Below are 25,323 nucleotides of genomic sequence, written 5' to 3' on the forward strand. Positions count from 1 at the left end.
GCCCTGTCCACACTTACCCTAATAAGACACTCAACCAAAACACTCTCTTCAAGACTAGGGTTTGGTTTTGTTTTGTTTGGGGGTTGTTTCCCTACACAAGTTTTTCTTTTTAAGGATATTTTAAGCTCATTTTTTCCTTTGTTAACATTATATAGCACCTAAAAAAAAAGCACTAGTGTGTTGGCCTTTCTGTGCTAGCTGCTGGAAAAGCACACAACCTAGACCCCAGAGAATCTAGTTAAGACCAAAAAATTGCTAACTGTAAAGCTAATGCATTTTTACCCTGCAAAGCTGAAAATTGCCTTTATATTAATCTTGGCTATGCCATAAGATTACCCTGCCCATTGATCTTGAGCTTGAGTCTTCTAAGGGAAAATAATTGAAACATTAACACACTTTGCCCGTGTTAACACAACAGTGCTGTTATTTTCACTTGGGCCATACTCAGCTGTGCTGAATGTGCGTCCCTGAAGAAGCCAAGCCTGTACTGGGATACTGGGTTGCACAGGCAAAGAGGAGCTCACCTCGAGCCTCAGCTGGCAAAGCAGTGTTGTCTGACTGCGAAGGTACTGGGTGACGAAGAGAAAAGGAAACTTTATTGCATGTTACGTGTCCTTGGGAAGGCTTTCAAGGGATTCCTCAACCAATGCCCTCCACCAGCCTGCACCTACAGGGGCTTTCCCATCTTAGCCAAACCAAGGAGACACGATGGTCCCTTGCTGGCCCACGCTCCAGCTGGGGAGCAGAGAGTTGGCTTTACCCTCACCAGGGCTGTCAAGCCCCGACTTAACTTTCTCGGTGGGGGAGCGAGGGAGTGGGATCCCCCTGAGGAAAGCCGTCTCCCCGCAGCTCCCCCCTCAGCCCACCCTCGCCCCTTCCCGCTGCCACAGTGCCAGGTTTTCCATTCCCGAGAGCCGCACCTGCCCGCCCGCAGCCAGCGCAGAGCGGTGTGGGCCGCACGCTGTGCCCTCACAGAGGGACGAGCCCCGCCGGCCACTGCCGGGGGGACAACCCGGAGTTCGGGTGAGGGGGTCCGGCGAGCCGCCCCTTCGCACGGGGCACCCCGCGCTCCTGCAGCCCGGCCGCGCCTCTGCCCGGCCCGCGGCCGCCGCTGCCCTGAGCCGCCAGCCCAGCCCAGTCCAGCCCAGTCCAGCCCAGCCCGGCTCCAGCCCCAGCCCCTCCACCGCCGCATCCCCGGCGCCCCCCGCCCGCTCCTTCCCGGGGAGCTGATGTCACATCCGCTGCCCCTGCCCGTCCAGCCGCGCTGGCTCCGCCGTCTCCCGGGCCCAAAGTTTGGCGGTGGGCTGGCCGGGGGCGGAGGGGAGGGGCGGGGGTGGGACGGGGCCGCGGAGCCGCTCCGGCAGCTCGGGCAGCGCCGGCCTCGCCCGCCCTCCCCGCGCCGAGGCTGCCCGCGGAATGAGCGTTTCCCGGGCGGCTGCTGCTGTCGCTGCCGCTGCCGCCTCCAGTCGGGCTCGGGCGGGCGGGCAGGGAGCGCGGCTGCCGGCGCGGTCGCTGCAGCGGGAGCGGAGTGAATGACCGAGAGGAGCGGCGCGGAGAGGCAGCCCCGGCATCAGGATGCGGACGGCCGCCAGCATCCTCAACCTCCTGCTGCTGTCCTTGCTGGCCGGCCTCGATCCCTCCAAGGTAGGAGCCGGCCGGGCGGCAAGTTCTCCCGGCCCCGCAGCGGCGGAGCCGGCCCGCACACGGCGTATGCGGTAGCGGGCGATGCGCTGGGCGGCCCCGGGGAGAGGCGGGTGCGTGTCCTTGGCCGTCCGATGGGCCAGGCGGGAGAGCTCGAGGCGGGAATGGCTGTCCCCGGCCCCGGGATTGCCGACCCGAGGCGGGGCGGCCGCCCGCGGTCAGGGGGCTGCGGGCGCGATGCGGCGGCGCCCACGGCCCCGGTCCCGGAGCGCAGAGCGGGCACAGCCCGCACCTGCCCGCGACCCCCGCACCGCCACACGCAGGAGCCGCAGAGCGGCGGGGCAGGCGGTGCGGGCTCCCCGCTGCCCGAGGCCCGCAGCTGTCCAAGGCCGGCAGCTGCACAGCCCGAACGAGCGGCCATCCAGCCCAGCCAGGGCACAGAGGCGTTCGCAGCGCTGGGTGACTGCACCAGTGCCGGGGAAGCAGCGAGGCGCTGGAAGCAGGGATCGGCAGCCTCTGAATGGAAATGAATTTGTTTAGAGTGCAACCGGAGGCATCACGTGAAGACACTGAATTTAGTACTATAGCCACGCTCGGGTCTGCTGCAGAGTTTCGTTATTTTCAGCTGTGTTCAGGTCACCAAAAGATCACATCTGATACTGAAGTAGTGATAAAAGCAAATAATACATTTTAGCCTTGCAACCTGGTTTGTGACAGATTTTAGATTAAGTCATTTTAAAAATCGGAATTGCACTATACCACTTAAGAGCAGTAATGACTGAAAGCCCCTAGGTCTACAGCTGTCTGTAGTGCTGTATTTTATAGCTGTAGAACTTGTCTCATTAGCCTTTTGGTGGCGTGCAGTCTTGTAACTGTGAGCATTGAGAAAACATTCTCATAGTATTGCAGTCTATTACCAGCAGCAGTCTGTTCCTTGTTGCCACAGTTTATATTGTATGTTGGTGAATGTCATTTTAACGATACCATTTATGTACCAGACAACCACGTGAGGCAATGTTCAGCTCTTCTGGCAGGTTTTTCCTTTAAAATAAAGGTATTATTCATATACAAGTATATACTGAATTTCTAACAATATGGAAAGGACACTCCTCTTTAAAAACATAAAAACAGAATCTAAAAAGCAAGTCGGTGGAAACCTGATTTACGGATGCAGTATTCTGGCTGCTTTTCAATCAGTAAGATACAGCGATAACTTAAAAAAGCAGGAGGTGATAGAGGATTCACATTACCTAAGAAATCAGTTATATCAGTGCTATTAAATAGGAGCTGTTTGAAAGCATCAGCTATTGCTGTGTCTGTAGAGAGTCATCAGGCAACACAGTTCCAGGAGTTTCACATCTGTGCAAATAGCAGCACATGGCCACATTATAATTACAGGTTTCCACACACTCATTTTCTTTATTTTTCTGTCTTCTGTTACCCTTTGTGAGATCTATAAAGTTAAATACTTAGAGACACTGCATGAAAGCAGGAAAGGCAAAATTTGTATTGCTCTCTGTCCACAGGAGAGCAGAATCACTAGTGAAACAAACAGCTGGTAGTATTATTCTTTTAGTTCAGGCTCTGAAATAACAGTGGAAAGAAATGTTCCATCTTATGTGCCTGTCACCATCGAGCACTGAAAACCAGGACGAGGCACTGGAATGAAGTGGCATAAATTAACTTTGGAAACTTTGCTTCCAGCCCTTTTTGCTCTGGCATATTGTACAGAAGGCATGAAAATGGCCTTTTATTCATCACTCTGTGTGACATTTTCAGGGATATTAAAATGTTCTTTACTGGCTATTCTGACTTCGTCAAGGGTCAGGAATAAAAAAAGCTAAAAAGTCCTTAAGATTAGATTAGAATTAGAGTCCTTAGTCAAAATTTGATGTCTATCAGAGCTAAATTGGGTTTTCATAAGTAAAAAAAGTGAAATCAAATTGATGCTACACTACATTAAGCATAAAAAAGAATCCACATGGCACATAATTAATTTTGTTGACTATAAACAATATATTTAATATTTCTGTGAAAAATTATATGTGTAAAAATGTTTAGAGGCTATTTTTAGCAAAAAAGTACAAGTTCGACTGAACTCTCACTTTAAATGGAACTAAGTACTCAATTATTTATCTTGCTTTATGCTACATTGAAATAGAATAATTTTCTGCTCTGCAGGTTTGGAAGCAAATATATATCATACAAGCTAACTGTAGGAAACAAGGGGATGTTAAATTCTTTCTTTGTGCAGTAAGCTCATGACTAGACAGACAACTTTTTACATGCCCTTGACACTCACAAACTATTCAGCTTATGGAGATAAATCTCATCAGACATTTCAAGTATACACAATACATTCCTATTCATGTCCCACATAATTTTAAGGTAATAATTTATTTTACTGTTCAGTTATTTTAAAATAATGCCTGGGGGGAATAAAAAAGCTCTTATTTAATACCAGGCCATCACTGACTCAAGACTGCTGTCCACAGGCACTCCTATTTCGACAGAGATGTTATGCTAAACATACTCAGTTATTTACTAATAGTGAAGTGTTTAAGTATCGCCATCTTATGGTAAAATACGTAACAAAAAATTATATATAATTTATTCTTCAATCTCTGGATCATGAACATTTTATTTCAACCACAGTAATTTATTGCCTATGCTTTTGAATTCTTTTTTTTTTTTTTGCTAATAACTTTGATACAGAGTATTGACCAGGTGAGGAAATGTTTCTTTAACAAATTGAAGACAGCTCACTAATGATAAATTTTAACAGCCTTAGTGCTAATTACTGAGTATCATTTTAAGATACTTATTAAATGTTATATTTTTTAACTTTGTTCTATTTCTTTCTCTGTATTTACATAGAAAAATAAAAATAAAATATTCATGATATTTCATTAAAGGTCTCTTTCCAGCAGAGTGGCTGGACATTTAGCAGGAAGCCAGCTAAAGGGAAAGGACTTCGATGTAAAGTCTTTCCTTTCTCCTACTCTTAAAAGAAGTATCTTGAAAGAAGAAACTGTTCAGGATTAGGACATTTCAAAGAGTTACTGCTAGATGGCACATCTGTGCTGCTTTTCTATACCTGAAGTTTTCTGTAATGGCCTTCACAGTCTGTAATGTGGACTTCTTTTGTAAGGGTTGCTTTGCTGGTCATCATTTGATAATCACGGTAGTATAACCAAGCAAGCATTTTACAGCCAGGTAAAGCTGCTCCACAAAGAAATCGAGCTCAGTGCGTTTCAAAGCCTAGATGGCATTTTTAAAGTTTAATTTTGAAAATTTAAATAGATCTGAAAAATCTTTTCATGTTTCAATGCAGTTGATGAATTTCAGGCCTTTAAATTTGATATGGCTTTATATCCTACATCTGTTTCATTGCCTTTATTTGAATTTTGCAAAAAATGTTTCAGAAGACAACTGCCCAAGCACAATCCCAAACAGAAGCTAAGTTTAGTATCATTAGGGACAGTTACAGAAAGGAACTGATTTATGTTCATTGATTGGGATAACAGGATGTTTGGGGAATATTAGCACTAAAAAATAAAAGCAAATTTGAAACCAGTCATCTAGTTTTGAATGCTTAATTAAACTTTGCACTTTGATCTTTGGAATGGCTGTGTTTCTAGATTTTAAAAATTATGATTTTCCCACATAATCAGAGTATACAAATAGTCTCTAAAATCTTTCTTTTCCCTGAATTTCAAGAACTTTTCAGTAGGAAGAGTGCCCTGCTTTAGTGCTGTTTAGCAATGCAAATTAATTCATCCCTATTGCAAGATTTTATAAGAATACTGTGTACAAAAAAGGGTTACCACAATATACTATTATTATTGGAAATATGACTAAGTACTACAATACACACTGCAAAATTTAATGGAAAACCCATTACCTACTTGGAAATTAATTGACCCTGTTTCCTACAGTATGGAAATCACACATAATTATTAAGCCCACAAGATTTAAGAATGCTCTAAATCATTATTTGCTGACTGTGGTCAGCTCTCCCTTGGTGCCTGCTCTCCCATATCTGAGCAACATGATTCAACAGCCATTGAAGAACATCCTATTACCATCAATATATCCTGGGCTTCCTCCCAGCTGTCATTCCAGTTATGTTACTCTCTCTCTAGTAACTTCAGTCAACACATAAAGACCAAAGACTGTTCACACCACTGCTTCTTCCTGCAGTGATCAATACAATGCCTTCTAGCCTTTCAGTCCTGGGAAAAAAGGATGCTTCATATGTTTTGTCTTCATCTACACTCAGTGTCATATATCCACCCTTATGTTCTATAAAATCACAGAAAGGTATTCACTACATCATTTCAAGAAACACATATTAAGATATTGGAAGAAAATACGCAAAAACACACACGTGAGTGACATCTGCATGAGTGTGAACTCTCCTGGTGCTATCAGACATCATATGGTCTTTAAGGGCTTTATAAAACTGTAGATGCTATGGAAAGAGGTCTTTTTTCTCTCTATTTAAAGACAGATTCCTCTGCTGCTTACTATTATGACTGCTACTCCTTTAAATACACTCAAGAAACAATTCTATATGTTATACTAAATCTCAAAAAAAATTCTATGTGCATGTATATGTATATACACAGATATATTCTCACAGGAAATAATAATTTTTCCATTAGAAGCATATTGCCTTCAGGTAACCAGGCTTCCACCTTTCTTCTGTATTTGGCCAAGTCATAGGCCAGTGACAGAGAATCGATTTACAAAATATGCAAGAAAGGAAAAGAAGCAGGGAAGGGGACTGTCAGGACCAGGAAATGCAGTATGGCAGCTATTAAACCAACATGGAGCCATAGCTCTAAAAATGGTGTTTCTGCTTGTCTAACAATTTACCAGCATTGTAAATTTCAAGTTAAAATACATGACTTTTATAAGGGGCCTATTAAGAAATGAACAGGGAGTCATCAGAGAGAGTCCAGTCTATTTTGGGCGCTGAAGTCCCCTTTTTCAATGCTGTAGTATGACAGAAATGCTTCAGGGCATCACTTAGGCATTCTTACTGAATCTTCTCAGAAAACCAGTTAAAATTCAAAAGCCTTCTGTAAATCTTTGCAGCAGTAGTTTGGGAGAAGTCCTCTCAAGGACCATCTTTCAAAGGAGCAGCAGTCTATCGTACTGCTTCACTCCACAAGGCAGTAGATTTCTTGTTTAAGATGAAACCTAGAGAAAGGTCTGTGTGCCTGGGTTTGAATACAGAATTCTTTCCATAGTGAGAATTCAGAAACAGTGGAAAACTTCTCTTACTTTCAAAATTTCAGAAATTTTTGGAGTTACCTCAGAATTCCAGACCAGATCTATTATTCACATGTTTTTAAACCAAGATGTATGATCCAAGCACATGGTTCCATCCACATTAGGCATTCCACCTAAGAACTTAGCCAGCAGAATTCTTAGTCCTCTAGGTCAGTAAAAAACAGAAATACAGTAGCAATACATATTACTGTTAAAAGTACTTTGAAATGTATCCTGGAGACAACCTCCTATGTCACAGCATTACTTCCAAGAATCAGTGACACTTCACTGTAAGCACGAACTGCAGCTTCCAGTTTTTACATTAGTGACTCAAAAGCAACTTCCTTTCCCATCAGCAGCACAATTTACTAGAATACTTCAAACTATTTAAAAAACATAACTGTTTTTATTGTCATTGTTTTAATTCCTGACATTAAGGAGCTTCTAAGTCTAGATTTGGTTTTGTTTGGAATTGGAGAATTCGTATTTCTACCTTAAGGAGACACCATGACACCAGAATGCAAAATAACAAGGTTCCCTATATGGATTAGCTTATCCCCACTCCATCTGGTTTGAAATAGGGCTAAAAGATTTTTCAGTAGATACGGAAATAACCAATGTATCAGATAAAGACAATACCAGTTGTCTAGTCAGTTATGTCTAAAACTAGATGATCTCTAGGGTTCTTCTTCACTGGCCAGCTTCCAGAAATAGCCTTTTCCAACAATGTGACTGATTCATAAATTAACTGAATACACCAGAAAAGGTCCATGCTTAGGGAAGGAAACACAGAGCAGAAAATACTGGCGATACAAGCAGTTAACACTGAGAAGATAACTGGATTGGACTTGATGATCTCAGAGATGCTTTCCAACCCATCTGATTCTATGATTAATGGATAGAGGAGCATACACAATAATTTGCTTACTCAGAGTTTCATGGTGGTATCACACATAGCATATACTTTTTTGTCATACTATCATCTACTGCCTTCAGCTTCCAGACAGAGGTTGACTTCTCAGAAAAGCAAAAAGAACAACCAGGTATATTTTTCATAAGTCAATAAACAATCATAAATTGGAACTTGAGTTATAGCCAAAAGCATATTTAATACCAGACCTGTGGATATGGAATTTTATCAGTTCTTACCCAGCTGCTTCTATAGCTATGTCTCTTCACAAGAAAGAAGAACATTTTATGTAATGACTCATAAAATATGCACTCCTATTTATTTAAAACTTTTTTTCCTCAGGAGGAATTAGAGAAATTTTACTGTTCTGACCTCTTCTGAGCCTTTTTCAGACTTTTAAATCACTTAAATAACTAACCTATAGCAGCCCCAGATAACACAAATGTAACGTGTTTCATCCTGCATTCCCCTGAAGAACAATCATCTGTCTGCTGCACTGCCTTCTAACAAATCCTTGTAACTGTGATTTAATGTTCCTGTTTACTTATTCCACTGAAAAACATATCAGTCAGCATAACAGTCAGCATAACAGCAGCTTAAGCAAATTCTGAAAGCAAGTAGCCTTCTTCTCTGCTCTGGTGTTGGGAAATTGACGGTTGCTTTCTCTGCAACCTATGAGGGGGGAGCCAGAACAACTGGAAAATACTGACTGTTCAGAGTGAGAACTGAGTGAACTCTCTTATCAAGGGCTGATCACAACATGGTGAATATTATTCTTAAATTATTGGGACGTTATTAAAAAAGAGTTTTGTAGCTATTTTCATGAACCTCCTTGTTTAGAACCAATGCTATAGGAAAATACTTTAAAATGTGTTTCAGTGTATCCCTTTCAAGGACACAACTAAGCACTTAAATAATTTTCCATATATGATATTGTAACTGTTATTTGAGTTTGGACTTCAGTCTTAAAATCAGATTTACACAAATATGAACTTCAGCACATTTAGAATGCATTAATACCTATGGTGACAGCAAATATTATTGATCTAATTATAAACACAAACCTATCATACCCTTCCTTACTCATACTAAATGGGTTTTTTCAGTCTTAGCCTCCCTACTGCAATTATTTCCTTTTGTATAATCTCTTAAATATTACTCCAACTATTCTACCCTCTTATAATAAGACTGCAGTTTCAATATATGGTATTGGGGCTTTTTTTCCCAAGAAAATACATTAAAAAAAATGTAGTTGCAACATTGAACTATTGTTACAAACATTTGTAACAGACAGTACATAGAATAGATGATGGTACAAAAAATGGAGATACAGCTGTAGATATGTGCACTCAGGTCTCAAAATAGGTGTGTTACAGGTTTGAATGTATGATGAGAGATCAGTATTGTTTCCTGTCATCACAGGTATTTCTGGGCACTTGCATAAAGAATACAGAGATGTATGTCAGGCAGAGTAGCCTAAATACAAAGATTACCACTGACCTGTTTTCCCTCCTGTCTCTGAATACGTGCATACTTATCAAGCACTAAAAACATATGTGTTAACAACCTCCCATGAGGATCAGCTTTAGCCACAAGCAAAGAATATGGTCTCCTGCATTTCTGACTTTTTAAAACCTCAATTCCCTTCTGACTCTTTAACCCAAAGGCTAATCCTATTCCACCTCTGCCTGCCCCATAATATGCCTGCCCAGGCAGGAATCTGCTGACTTCAGATACCTCCTCAGTCACCAACACAAATGTTGCAAGTGCTCTTGCTTTTCTTGGTGATTAATATATTGATATGAAAATTATATGGACATTACTATCCAACAAGCTCAGCAGTATGTATGTTAGTAACATATGCAATTAAACTGGATATGCAAAAAAAGTAGCTGAAAGATGGGTGAGTAAACTGGAAGCCATATTCCATACTTTGTCACACAAAAATTAGAGTTTCCAGTTTAGTGGAAGTCTCCTGGCCCAGAAGAATATACTGAACCAGAAGCAAAGAACAGAAGTTTCTCTAATGTAGGAGGGTATGTAAATAATAGAATCGGCTGTCTTTACTCCACTAATGAATTTGCATATAAAACTCCTGAAGTTAGGTATGCACCATGTATTCCTGCATTCTGTGATATGACAGGTTCACTTTTGACATCAAAAAATCTGCTAGTTGTGGCTCTTACAAGGTTAAGTATCTTATTTGCATTCTAATCCTCTTTAATAAGAAATTTATAAAAATAATTTTTGATGATCTACTGCTATACTAGTTCTGCAGACACTGCTAAAATAGGTACTTCCCTATTAGCAGATGGCATAGAAATACATTTCTACCTTGTTTCCCTTCCATACTACTTGCTGTGATCAGCAATCCATGCAGCACAATTCAAGGAGTTCAGATTTCTGTGTTGTAGTTGTTGTCTTTTGCTGATCTCTCTTTGCCCCCTGCACTTGCTTTTTCTCTGAAAGCCACGTGCATGTGCTGTTCAGGTTCAGGTCAATGAATGTGAGTATCTTCACTGCAGTGATAGAGTAAAATAAGCATATCCAAATTTCCAGGTGCTGACCTTACGTTTACATAGGGTACCCTGGTGGGTTTAAGTGGTTGCTGTTGTCTTTATCTGGAGTGGATGTTGCTGATGTAATTCTGTGAGAACTCACAATAGCAGCAATGTTATGTCCTTTCTTTAAAACAGCAAAATACCACTCTAGCCTGCAGGGAGATGTATGTGGATACTTGTTCCCCTTCTATTTCTCAATGAAAAAGACCATGCTTCTGAAGAAAATTTTGAATGGAAAGATTGCCTTAATCAGTGTTCTCAGAATGCTCCATTTACATAGACCGTGGTGTTTATCTCTTTTAGATATGAAGTGCTCCCTTCTCTAAGGTGGTCTTTCTCACAAGCAATCAGAATGAAAAACTGCATTGGCTAGAACACAATGGTCATTAAAAGTATTTCATGAAGCAATAACCTGCTTTTATGAGTGTCACCAGGGACTAGATTGCAGAATTTTAGAGCAGTCAGAGAAGTACAGTTTCTCCCCAAAATACCTTTATTTATACTTCAGTCAGTGCTAGCTTTCCCCCTCTTCCTTCTCCTGCTGTGAGCTCCAGAGAGCAGCACATGAGGAAGAAGACAAATGCAACTCATCTGCTCTTCCAACTCCTTCAACATCATCTGTGTGTGGAGGGATGTACAGGCAGATCTGTTCCTCTGCTTGTCAGACTAGACAGTGAAATTATTCCTGATGGATATGATGTGTTGGCTTAATTTGTGTTTCTTTGAGCCTGAATGAGAAGTGAAGGGACATTCTTCCTTTGGAGGTCTCAAAACCAAAACAAGACAGTGACATGGCTTCCCTGGTATCTCTGATAAGGCCGCTGTATAAGAAGCCACCAGGCAATACCAAGAGCTTTTTTAAATTCTTGAGAAAATGAAAAAGGGATTTTGATACAATACTGGCAGTAGCTGTATTATTCAAATTTGCCCAGTTCTAGATTTGTCAAGTGAGAAAGCTACAGTAATGGCTAACATCACCCCTGTTGTGCATAGAGGACAAAAATTTACCCAGATGCTCCTGGCACTCAAACTACATTCACCAGTGTCTTTCAGGAATAAAATTAATTGCTCTTGCTGATAGCTCTTTCCCATTTAGAAATACCATAGAAATTAAATAATATTAAGACTGCTTAGTCCATTGAGTCCATCTCCTTACAAGGGACACGACCAGTTTGTGTTTTCTTACATGGTTCCCCAAATCACTTTCTATATGGATGATAATAGTGGTGGTAGTTATTGAAAACTGTGCCTGATAAGCCCTTAGTGCCTGGCTCTTCTGTTAAATAGAAACAAATTTCCATATTTTCTTCTTCAGAATTTTCCCAAACTATATGCAATTAGATATTGTCTTATATAGATATATAATTACACATCCCCCTTCTCATTAGCATTCATGGACATAAGCTTTTTGTATTTTGGGATTTTCTGTTTTTAATAGCCTCTGATGCCTAAGAATGACTGATAGTATCTTTTCCCTAATTAGTCTGGACCCCTACCTCCAGTAACTATTTTTGTGTTGAATTATCACTCTTTTTTATCCATTGTCGTAGATTACAATTCTAAAGATTTACTATATCATGCCATCATTAGTTTCCCAAACTTAGGCAGATTTTATGCAACTAATAAATGTGATATTTTTCTTTTCTAAAATTTTTGCTTCCTCTGCAAAAAATCTGCTATCATTAGCTAAAATCTACTACCAAAGTCCTTAGGCTTCTCCTTTCTTCTCTCTCCAAAATGCTGATTGTTATTCTGTACCCACACACTCCTTGTTTGCAATCTTGGAATGCTTTCTGACTAGCCGTGTTCCTTCCAGGTGTCCCTAACAGCCAGGCACTCGTGTTTGCCATATTTAGTTGCGTTTAGAGGATGGCTGCTTTTTCCAGGGACCTGATATATTTTGGTTGTGAGAGATTCTTTCTGTACCCTCTATATCATTTCATATACTGAATTTTACTATTTCTATTATTATCTTTAAAGTAATTGAAATAAATTCCTCTGAGCTACAAATAAGAGCATGTCAAGCCAAATGTACTGTTTACCTAAGGAAAATATCCCAATGTTACAAGAAATCACAGTTGTAGTTCATGCATCATACATGTTTGATTTTACTTGAAAGTCCATAACAGACAGATCTAGTAACTTGTTCGTTGGACTGGAAAGACTTTCAGCTAGACTTCTAAGGGCATATATCCAAATTCTGGAGCAGTTACTCCAATTAGTATCAGTTTAACTAAAATGCTTTATGGCAGGGAGTGAAGAGAGGCTGAAGAACCCATCACTGCCTAAAGGTGCCCTTTTTTTATATATTCATTGTTTTGGGAGGCCATTTTTTAACATAAGTCTGCTTGAACAAAGTATGAACTGTAGCATGAGGAACTAATGGTTACCATACCTACCACCATCAACTTAAACATAAGCTGAGGAAATATTTTAAATAATCTACTTGCTCATTTTAATTCTTTCTAAAAATTATATCTAGTCAGACATCTCACATTTGCAGATCAGGCATGTTACTTCAGAGTCCCTGCATTTTCTGCTGAACTCTGAGTTCAGAACATTTTAAATTTGGCAGCATCCTGTTAGAGACATCATGCCAAACAGAGCACGTCCTCCCCATTGCCAGTCAGTGAGGCTTTGCACTTCTGTTTTCATTGGGTGTGCCCAGACCTACAGTCTCTGGTGTTGGGGAAATTCTTGCCTAACAAATGACAAGGCTTATTCCACAGTGTGCATGCTGTGGTGTCTATTAATTACAGGACTGCTTGGAGATCAACTTCCTTGAAGAGTAACTGGCTGAAAGCCCAAAGATAACACTGAAGGTACTGGGAACGTCAGAACAAATCCTTAAGTGCCAAACTGGGTATACAGCCTATGCCACTGCTGACTCTTAAAAGTGAGCTCTAAATCCAATTCAAAGCTGTATGCTAGACCACCTGCACTGTTTGCCTTGAAACTCCAGTTGTCAAATGGCACCAAAATTGTTTCTTTTGAATTGTACCGTTTGAAACAGTGCCTGCCCCATAAATGCTGAATGCGTGAGGTATCAGCCCTATAGAATAACATGTGGAATCAATCTCAGATGAACAGGCTGTGATGCAGGGAGAGCTTGTGATAAAAAGTAGGATGAAAGTAATAAGGACTTAGCAGAATGTGCTAAATAGTGGAGACATTGTTAAAAATGTACTAGGTCCTCTGAGAAGGGGGAAGAATAGGCTTAGAAAGGGAAGGTAACAAGAAACCCAAATGATAACGGTGTGAGGATAAAAGAAAAGATTCTACCGGGAACAGCCTGGAAACACTGAAAATGGAAATATCTGAAAAAGTTTGATGGTATCTTCAGGACTGGTTTGTCTTTCATAAAGGCACTGATCTATTAATAAAAATAAGACTAAGGGTATGAAAACAGATTGGGACTGGGATATATTTCATTAAAAAATATACTGCTGAGTGTCTAAAGAAAGCCCTGTGGTTGTGCCTGTCTCTGCCTATCAGCCAGCTGTGAATGTTACCACACCTGTGGCAGGGCAGCAAGCTTATGCCCATCAAAGGGTATCTCTACCTGGACAAGCACATCAGCACAAGATGCCTGTGAAGGAAATGAGGATGAAAAATATCAAATGATTCAATATTTTTCTTTCCTAATACAGTGCCCTCAGCAGATAGGAAAGAAAACAGAAATAAAGTCTTCCACAAATAGTTATTTCAATTTTTAAACAAACCTAGCTTAAAAACTGTTTATACTACTTTTCTAGCAAGTAAAATCAATGATTGAGTAGCACATTAGTGAATATTGTAATATATTTTTTAACACAAGTTTATATTTTTATGTAGGATAACAAATTTTGCATACTCATTTAAGAAATACCAATATACTTAAGGCTTATCAGTCCAAAGTAGCTCAAATTTTAGCTTTCAGATTTGTGAATTATTCATAGAATAGCTACACACCAGGAATTATTTATAGAAGTGTTGCTGAAAATAGTGCTCTGTCTGCCAACTGATTCTAGTAAAAGAGGAAGATAATTTTGTTAAATTGTTTAGATCAAATTATCTGCTTAGCCTTATTATTGAGTATACAGTGCAGTCTATTTTTAACTATAATGGCATTCTCAGCACTTCTCAGGAGAGTATGACAGAGCCTCACACATTCCACTGCTTATGTTCTGTAGGCCTACTGTGAATATACAATTATGAACGGATTCACTGTGCATTTGCTGTGAATTGTACTCTTTCACTGCATTTCTGGGAACTGCTAAGCCATCCTCTTCTGTTTGTGTCCAGGCTTTTGTCTTGAGGGTATCATACACCACTGCAGAAGAAACAATCAATCTTCCATATGAGAAAGAGTAACTAGCGTGACTTTTACTATGGGATTCACAAGGGATTTGTATAGCACAATATCCTTATTCTATATTCTAAAGTTCCTTATTCTATAGCTAGAAAAGGAATGTGCTGTAGTTAAGTTAGTCTGAGGTACAACTAAAATGCATTAGCACACCTAGGCCAGTGATTGTGCCCGAGGATCAAGTGTGTTTGCAAACACTGTCTGCACTGCAGCAAGGACAAAGACTAGGAATTGACTTACAGCCAAAGAACATCAGAGAAGCATCTGATCCTAGAAGCTCTGTCCAAAGAATGGTTTACAGTTTTTATTTATTCATGCTGCAGAGTTATAAGACATTTTATCAGAAAAACACAATCACACAGCACTCCAAATCAAGTTATTGGGGAAAAAACATTATTTTATTTTCCTATTTCAGTACTCTTTTTCTATTACTGCCCTGGGGGGAGAAAAAAGGTTGGATTTCTTAGATATTTTTGCTCTACTATTAAAGGGAGGAAATATCAACAGTGGATCTTTTCAGGCAGCATATTGCTTGGATGATTCTATGGACTCAAGATGTTTCAAAAGAACAAAACAGAATTATACTTAGGATGCCAGAACTTGTACCACTTTTGCTTTGGCCATTCAGTTTGTATATGGTGCATGAGGATAACATAAAATTACTTTATCTCTGGTCTCTGCTTCTAATTGAGAGGTGTTGCAGCCCCTGAGCACTGTCAAAAGTCAAACAGGCAATTATACCAGTTGAGGATCTGAGTAACTAAATTCTTAGTTATAATTTTATGGTGTTACTGAGTCTGGAGTGATCCTGCCATCCCCAAGCCAGTAATTACTGGCTATGCCTGGGACTGGCACCTGCACAGCACTAAAAAGTTAGATGAGACAGAATCTGGCCACCCTTATTTAACATCCTTGCCCCTATTTTATTCCTTCCCTCCTCCTCACTAGAGGAATCTAAGCTGAAATAACGTGGCATTTTTTTGCATCATTACTGTCACCAGAGGTTCTCAGAGAAGCAGGCTGAGTCAGGACCCTTCCTAGTGCTGAAGCGAAGTTTAGCTGGTTTATGTGTGGTGGAATTCTCAATCGCCCTTTCTCCTCTGTTTGAAAGATTATTAACAAAGAAAGTTATGCAGCTATTTATTCCCTGTTCATCATTAGTTAAATAAAACTGCACCATCAATATTTAGTTCTGGTAAGACTTTAATACTGAAATAAACCCACCTACTCCGGCAAGCATGTCCGTTATTACAGGTTACTCGGAGTTGTCATGTATAAAGACTTTTTTTTCCCCCCTAAACAATATTTATTTATTATGTTTGGAAAGAAAAAAAAAATCACCCTGAGTGTCTCCATTCTATATGTCCAGTGAACAGTGAGCAAAAGGAATGTGCAGAGAACAAAATCATGGCATCCTTTACAGTGGTGTAACAAGGTACCATACTGAAGGCAGTCACTTCAGGGTTAGATACAGAAGACACAATGGGACTCACTACTTTTTGGGAAGAGAAGTAAATTGCATAATATACTGATATTTAAAGCTTAGAGTCACCACTAACAACCACCTTAACGTATGCTCAGAATTGCATTTCATACACAGAAAGGCTTATGGAACTAAACACCATTTATATTTGGTAAGGATTCCGCTCATCATTTTTCTATTAGATATCGTGCAGACACTGTTTCATTATTTGCTAACACCAGGACTGCAAATCTACAAAACACAGATATAGTCGTTTGAATTCATGCTGTTTTCTTTTTTTTCAGCTCAATTTTCAGAGACTATTTTGAGAACAGTGCAATAGCCGAGTGAGAAAAAGAGAATGTATACAGTGACAGGCAACATGATTTCTTTACCATGCACACTTGCAACCAAGTAATTATGTTTGGTGAAGAGACAATATAGAGCAAAATCCTTAATCCTTATCCTGTCTAACTGAAGAAGAATTTAGGGATTTAGTTCTGCATAACAATGGCTTCACGTTATTAATATATGATTACCTGTACCATGTTTAGTGGTGAGATAGTATGTTGTCACCTAGAGTTTAGTATTTATTGTACATAATCTAGTAACAAAGTGCATTTATTTGATGTTGTTTCACACATGCACTTACATTCCCCATACATTATGAAGTGCATATAGCCATGCTACTGAGCCATATATTATATTTGTCTTATGCCAAATCTACAGCTTTCAGGCTAGATTTTATCACAGGTGTATTCAGCTACAGACAGTAATGTCACATTCAGTTTTACCTCCATTGCTGTCACTCCAGGGTTTTAGGAATTGTAACTGTAGATTCATAACTATGACAGGAACACACATTGTTCATATCAAATGGAAAGTAACAAGATTTTAGAACTCCTCTTTGTTCTGGGCTGGACCAACCACATTAAAATACTGTGACAGCCTCAGGTTGAAGCATCTGTCTAAATTAAAATCGTTACTATTACCAAAGAGAAATTAAGGAGCAATTTGAAAGACAATGAAACGGAAAATAATTTAGTCACACTTGATCCAGACTTAAATACTTCATGCCTTTCTGTGAATTAAAATTTGGTTGAACAAAGAACCTGAGCTTGGATAACCTACGATTAGCCCACATGAAGCAGTTTTGTGGAGCCCCTCTGAGAAACTCTTATGGCACTGAGGAGATGGCTGTTTAACTGCACTGTTGCCACAGCTTCCACCTCCATGGAGTTTCCAGAGCATGCCTGTCAGCAAACCCTCACTGTACAATCAGTCTACTCTTTACTGACCGAACCTGAAAAGATGAAAGTGCGGTAGAATTATTTGCCAAATGACACGAGTTGACTTCTTGTCCTTAATGAAAACTGTGCTCCAAACCCTTCAAATTTTTCTAGCGCTCAGAGTACAACTCCTTTCCAGATGAAGGAAGACCATTCTTTCTCTCTTTATAAGATTGTAAAGAAAGCCTTTGGAAGCTATATAGATCATCTACCTCCAAATTATGCCCTGGGGATACAATTCTTAATGATCATTAGATTGGTTTACTATTATATGAACAGCACAAAGAAAGAATTGTTTCCCCCTTTCCTCCCAAAGATGTTAATTGCTGCTATTAATGTAAGACAGTGTTTACTATTCTTGTCACACTGCCTCATTTGCAGTGGCAGATTATCTTGGGAAGAGAATTGGTTTTGTATTCCTCTCTCTCCTGAAATTCTATATAGCTCCCTGTGGGAAGAACAAAAGAACAGGACTCATTCTTCCTTATTTTCCTCAGCAGTCACACAGCTGATCTCACAATATGATGCTGAGTTCATAATGCATTCACATGTTTACCAAAATAAGAGAGAATTCTGTTTGTGTGTTTGACTTGAAATTATGAGATTTCAGGAATATATTCTCCTGTATCAATTGGAGGAGTGAAGGAATGGTCCAAAGCTTATTTTGGTTTTTAATGTTTCTTGCTCTTTCTATTCCTATTCCTTCCCTATTTACTAAGGAATAATGTAGGAAAAAAATACAATTTTAAAGGGACACAGGAAGAACCCTTCCTTTGTTCACTCTGACACTTACTTGGCATTTATTTTATCTCATTTTGGCAAAATTACATTGCAGCTGTCTGAAAGTGTCATTTAGTCTGTTATGAACTCTGCATGAAGTATTTTTAGATTTGATTTTGTTGCTCCTCCTCTTAGGCAATTATTTCTATTTCATATGAGTTACATGAGCCCGAGAGCTCCATTAACCTTCATTATTCCTTCTCCTCACTTCATAGTCTGGGCTCACATACAAACACAAAAGACATAAATGAAACAATGTCTTAAGATTAAAAGCTTATGAATTAGTGATTTAAGGAGAAGTTAAGAGGCATAGCTTATCTGTACTAAAATACCACCATTGTTCTGGTTTGATTGGTTTTAGTGGACCAGAGCTCGTTTTCTGTCACTCTGCTGCCCTCTAAGAACGTCACTCATTTTAATAGCATTTGGGGGAATCCCACCCCCTCCCCCACCTTTTAATGTCATATGAAAAGAAGAAAAGTTTCTTGGGTACCTCAGAAATTTTTCTCCTTCACAGTTCACTCCCTCCACCCAGAAACAAATCTTGTGCTCCCTACCATCATCAGAACAACCACAGAATCATAGAAAGTAAACTATAAACAGAAGCTCAAAAAGACATTTAACCCATTTCTCCTAAACTGAACAACTGAACATACTTGCACCATAAACTCTCAGCCCTGCATCATCCTAGAAATACAGCTGAAATTTGAGTGCTTTATGCTGACAGATGATGTCATGAGAGCATTTCTTAAAAGTGAAATGAACACATTTGTCTCAAACTAACAAAGACTTCAGGCCATGCAGCTCTTCCCTTTTGCTCTAAAGTCTTCAAATCACTTCCTGAATTTACCACCTAAGCATTACAGAGTTCCACTGGTCAGTTGTACCAGGCACTGAGCTATCTAATGGCACGTTCTGGTGTGACTGAGCAGATCTAAATACTGTGCTACAGAAAAGAAAGGAAAACAACTGATCAAGTTAGTGCTTGATCAACTGTCACAAATTATACGTGGCCTGTAGTTCAAGAACACTAAACGGGACTGCCTCATGTTCCCCTTTAGGCTTTACATCACTTCCAGTTCATGAACTTCTTTTTTAGTGTTGTCTCAGTTACAGAAGATGATGATACTTATATTGTGTTCTTAAAAACATAGTCCAAAGCAGGGACTTTCCTTCTGTTTCCCAGAAAAGCTTTTTTCCGAGCCCTTGTATTTCAGCTGACAGGATGTTGCATTAAAACAGCCTCAGCCTCCCTCCTTCAGCACTGTGCAAGGTCCTGGACAGAAAGTGTGGGTGTTGCTGTCCTCTGGGAATGCTCTTCTCTCCTGTACGTGACAGGATGCATTTCCCTGGAAAGCTTTACCTCAGTGCTCCTGTTTCAGAAACCCACTAAAACACAAATATCTTTGAAGTCAGTGAGATTTGATCATGTAACATTGCAAGTACCAATGTGCTAATTGATGGAAATCACAACGCATTTTTATGAATGCATAGTCTATTTTAGAAAACTCTTTAAAAAGTTCAGTACAGGTTCCTCAAATCTAAGGGTTATTTCCAAATTGTAAGAGTAACCAGTAATTTATATTATAGTTCAAGAGCAGAGGCAGAACCCATGTTCAGAGTCTTGTGCATATTTTAATTATAGGATATCCATGAATCTGTATCATGAGTAGGGAAAAACAAGTGCTGAAATAATAGTTAAGTTCCATCAGGTGAAATATGAGATTTTCTTACATAATTTCAGATTAAATAGTTTATAGCAGAAAATTCTCTTCAGTTGTTGATTGGAATGAAAGATTTTCACTGGGTACTTGTCAGAGAAATTTTTATTCATGTGTACATTTCTTTGTGTTTCTAAATCAGACTTGGTGTCATGGTTTAGTCCCAGGCAGCAACCAAGCCCCACACAGCCACTCACGCACTTCTCCACCAGCAGGATCGGGGAGAGAATTGGAAGGATTAAGGCCAGAAAACTCATGGGTTGAGATAAAGACAGTTTAATGGGGAAAACAAAACCACGCACACAAGCAGAGTAAAGCAAAGAATTAATTCACTGCTTCCCGTGGGCAGGCAGGTGTTCAGCCATTCCCAGGAGAGCAGGGCCCCATCACATGAAATGGGTCCTTTTTCCTTAAATTTGTATCTCAGTCCTAGAGCTTGGCATTTCTGCTGCCTTTTCCTAAAGACTAAAGGTTTGCTTTTCAGGAACTGCTGACATACATCCAGTGAAAAAACGGAAGGGTGACATGGTCATAAATCACTCGCAGTGCTGCAGCCAGGAATACCTGCTTATCTTAGCATAAAGCAGAGCTGAGCACGGCCTGCGATGCCAACAAGTGTCTCAGAGGTCTGGGAAGACAGTGAGCAAGAAAGTCATATAATCCAGCGAGCACTTCATGCTCAGACATCCTGTCTCAGCCAGTGCAGGACAGCTAGAGAGCCCCAAGGCGTCCTAACAAAACCCAGAAAGCTCCTGTTTCTTGATTTATGTCAGCCTTCATTCTTACACTTCTGTTTCATTCTCTCTGAAACAGCTCAATTTTCAGCTACAGTTGTTTGCTTTGGCAGGTGTTAGCATATTGCCTGGTAGGAACACCACACTAGGCTGAGGAAAAATCTTGAGAAAGTGTCACTATAGAATAAGGAATAAAGAGTATTACCTCATTCAGCTTTCTATAATAACGTTCCAGACTGATTGTTGCAAGCCTAAACACCCATTGCCTCTCTGGTTTCTTGACTGTCCATAGTCTAAGACAGACAGAATTATCCATTAAATCCCATGTTATTCTGTTATTGCATACATTTCTTTCTGGTTTAATCTCTTGGTTTTATTTGTATTCTTCTTTAATCTTGTATTAGCCTGTGAAGTTTTTTTTTTTTCATTTTTTCCTCTTTTACAATAGATTGCAGACAACTGTTTGCCGACGCAGAAGGCTTAAATTACTTAGTGAGTAACTGTGTATAGAATGCTGGAAGGTTTTTATCCTCATGGTTACCTTCATAGTGCATAACAGTGTACTGTGTTACAGCTACATTGCAGCTCATACACCCTAGGCATAAGTAACACCCTTAAGTAATAAGGAACATCCTTCAGCATCTGATAAACCACATTCTTCTTCAAGGGTACTTTTCTTTTCCAAGATTCCCAGAATTCCCGTCAGCCCTTTCAGTTTCTGTTCCATTTTTAAAGGGTCTGTATAGTTGTATCAGCCACACTTATTTTCCTCACATTGTTTCACAGATAAATAATATGTTTGATTATCTTCTTTACAGGCATCTAATATTTAAAATTTGCAGACCCTAGGGCCAGTTTTCTCTCTTTTATTATTTGGAAAGTTCTTGAGAATTCTTTTATCTAATGGAGCAGCACTCGCACTTTGTGCTCAGAAACAAGTGTTGTTTCCAATTCATTACATAAGGAGAAATGAGGCATCTTGTGAAGTAAGCATTAGAATATGAAGTTAGAAAGTCTGCACTGCTAAGCCAGATTGATCCTTGGGGAAATTGGATGTTTCCACCCCACTAAAAAGCTATTATAATCACATTCTTTTGACTGCCAAGCAAGCTGCACTGGAGACTCCACTTGGTCCCTGCTTAATACATCTGACTTCTAATACCTCACTTTTGAGTCAAAGCAAGAGATTTTTGCCAGTCTTTTTGTGAATCTCGTGCAACTACCGATTCCCAACCTTCATTGCCATACTGGTTTAATTAGATTCTAGCATCCTTGCCAAGTCCAGGACAACATAAACTTGCAGCAGTGCAGGAACAATCTCTTCTGAATTAAACACTAATTCCTCCAAGACTCAAAGTGCAAATAGAAAGAGTAAAAAGCATAAATGGCATTTATATCTAGATGTTACTTGTACATTCAATATTTATACATTCAGCCTTGGCTTTCCAGCTTTATCTCTAGAGCACAAGGCTACTGGGGTAAAAACTGAAGTGTCTCATCTTGCATGTGAACCAGTTTTTTCCTATCTTCTCCACTCTGCCTCCTTGCTTTAAAGTGTTATCTGATCTTGTTACATTTTGAAAGAAGTATTTACAAATCCAATATATTCTGTCTCTGAGACTGATGATCAGCTCAAGGGATTTATAGCATAACATTTCCTGTATTTCTGGGAATTCATAATAGGAATGAAACTCATCTAGAAACACTGATCGAGATACTACTTTGCATTTTTCCATCTGTTCTTACAGATAATGCACATAATGAACAGTCCAAAATCCATTTACAGGCAATTCATCATACCCTCAAGGAACAACTAGGAAAGTCCATACAAGGAAGGCTTAGACCTTAGCAAAGCTACATCTACAGTCTGATACCTCAGTTTCTTACTGCAGGTACCCTCAAGTTACAACTCCTGGGAAATCTTTGACCTTGCAAGGAAAGATGGAAAGTCTGGAGCCAGATTACAGAGTTCTTCTGAAAAGAAATCCATATCTACGTGTCTCATTGTGAACTCAACTGTTTTAAGTACAGAAAGCAAACTGTAGCACAGAAAACTAATACATGTTAAGGGAGTGTTCTACAGCCATGTATCTGTATAAGCAGTGTAAAAGTTTTAAGAAGACATTATGTCACTTACTGAACCAACAGACAGAGAAAAGGGTTTGCTAAGAGAAAAATTCAGCAATTTTTATATGGCTTAAGAAACCAGGAGTTCTGAAAAATCAAAACCACAAGAACTACAAACAGCTTCTGTATAGCTCAGACATGTAACAACAATAAACAAACACGAAAGGCAGCAAAACATGAGATTAGATTTCAGGATAAAACAAGATTGCTTGAATGTCCCAAGTTTAGTGGGGTTTTGTAGCCTGCATTCCCAGGCACTGGAGCATTCCCATAGGCTGTGTTGCTTTTAGAGTATGGCTATATCCAGTAACCTGTCAACCAAAATAAGTGTATTTCAAGTCTCTATCAGTTTTTCAAAAGAGTTAAAATGCATAAGCTGGTATTTATTCTAAAGTCTTTGAAAAAAGAATTTATTGTTTAGCCCAAAATACCATTCAAGTTACTAATAAACCATTGCATTTATGTAAAGTGAATCAATTAACAAGTTTCTGAGGATCAAAAAGTCATTTTGACTTGTCTCTTTCACCTATTACCAACAGATTAAAAGGAAGCTTTTCAAAGTGTTTCTTTTTGTATCAAAGACATTAAACAAAATCTGCAATGATAAATTTAATATTTTAAATTCATCAGAATATTTTTAATTCATCATACTACTGATGGAAAATGTGCGTGTCATTAACTTTATCTACTGAATTTCCTTTTAACTCATAACTCATCTGTATCCTTAGTGTGCTGAACTACCAAAAATCTCACAGTCCAGAGCAGAACTTAACAACGTGAGCAAAGGTTATCCATCCAAACCAAAAGAACTGTGATGTGCCTCTTGTGTAAATTTTGCAAGTCACGCTTTGCCTTTAAACTGATTTTGATTATTTGACTATAATGAGTAAAAACCATTTGCAAAGTGGCTGTCATTTAACTAAGTTACTCCAGAGCTAGAATTTAGCACTTTATTTTAAAACTACCTTTAAATCCTTCCAAGAAAATGTGGTCTAAATTCAAGTTGAAATGCCCTTCAGGATATGTCTGGTATTTATCTGCAAAACGTGTGTGTGGTAGTAAAACAAAAAGAGCTCCCAACAGAGATAACTTAGAAAAGTATTATTAACAGTCTTCAGGCTCAAGTAGTCATCCCTTGCATCACGTATAAGATCTACAGAAGTCTGTTTCCTGAACAGTCTGAAGTAGATGAGAAGCTGCAACAAGCTAATGTGTGGTTTATTGAGGTTTATTTCTATTTGACAAATTATCTGTTACTGTCTGTCCATTAGGCAAGTGTTCTTGTTATTACTGATGGTGCACTGCTAAAATCATGCATTAATGTACCTGCTTTCCTTCCCTTTTGACCACAAGAGAGTTTATGAGAAATAAGAACACAGCAGGCATTTCTCTGCAGCAGAGAAATTTTATGCTAAAGAATGTGTTTTCACTTTTTTTTCTCTTGCATTATATATTAAAGAACAAAAAAGACTTAATTCTTGCAAACAGCCCTGTGGCATTCCAGCTGGCTCCAAAAGAGACAAATATTCTCCCTAAGCACTGGCTGAGGTGGGTTCCATCTGGAGTCACTTTTCTCCTTATTTTTGACAGATTGACTGTGTTGTATTTATAAGAAAACAAATAAGCGATAATTTGTTAGTCTATCGAAAGTAAAAAGTCAATAAAAGAAGAAGTATGGGTGAAATGAAGCATCCCACTTCTGAGTTCTGCAATATTTCCTTCAGCATCTTCCTATTTCTGTCAAAGCATCTCTTTTTATATAGATTTTAAATCATTTTGTTCTAGTTATAAATTTAAAATGGACTTCCAAGGCTAACAATGATGGTCCCTAGTGCTTTTTTATTGCTATTTAATTGCTTTAACATCGCCAGCACTTTGACAAATTGGATAAAATATATCCATCTATTTTCCAGTTTCATGTTAATAGTTTTTACTCAGTTACTGTTTAATGTCTTGGTGCTTTTTAAAAGCAGAAGATGGGAACCTTGGCTAAGAACACACTAATGTAAGACAAAAAATCAGAATTTTTGCTTGGTCAGGACAGGGGGCTGTAAAATACAGAAGAGAACTGTATAGTCTGAACTGTAGAGTAGTTTCGACTGAAATTTCCTTTTTGTGTTTTTGGTCCTTGATACGAGTTTCTGTATGTTTTTAAAATTATATTTTTGGGTTGAAAACATTTCTCAGGAGCTCCAGCACAAATGATGTGTCCGAAGATTTTTTTTGCACTTGTGCAAATAGTTCTTTCACTTCCTGTAGCACTGTTAGCCAAGCTGCAGAAACTAATTACAAGAGCTCGTAGAAATATTTTATTAAATTTCTCTGTCATTTTGCTAATAAGTTAGTTAAATCTCCCTGTAAAATTAATATCAAATCTTGAAGGTTATGTAAATGCCTTCATTAATCAAAATCATGGTCCTTTTTTATTAATTTGATCTAAAAGCTTATGTAAAACTTCACCAGCTTTGCC

General features: G+C 39.2%; 1 protein-coding gene across 2 annotated transcripts in view; it reads left to right on the top strand.

Annotated features, from left to right (window-relative positions):
- Positions 1-1,274: 1,274 nt before the first annotated feature.
- Positions 1,275-25,323, top strand: part of OLFM3 (olfactomedin 3) — a 51,872-nt gene continuing 27,823 nt past the window's right edge. Inside the window, exon 1 of one of the 2 annotated variants that reach the window (XM_027892370.1) lies at positions 1,275-1,644. In XM_027892370.1, the coding sequence (XP_027748171.1) occupies positions 1,576-1,644 (69 nt within the window). In that variant the 5' untranslated portion in view covers positions 1,275-1,575. The remainder of the gene's footprint in view (positions 1,645-25,323) is intronic. The other variant, XM_027892369.1, reaches the window with a different exon arrangement.

This window comes from Empidonax traillii, unplaced genomic scaffold (assembly GCF_003031625.1).
Source record: "Empidonax traillii isolate 1590-97213 ecotype Southwest subspecies unplaced genomic scaffold, ASM303162v1 scaffold347:size1123457, whole genome shotgun sequence".
NCBI lineage: Eukaryota > Metazoa > Chordata > Aves > Passeriformes > Tyrannidae > Empidonax > Empidonax traillii.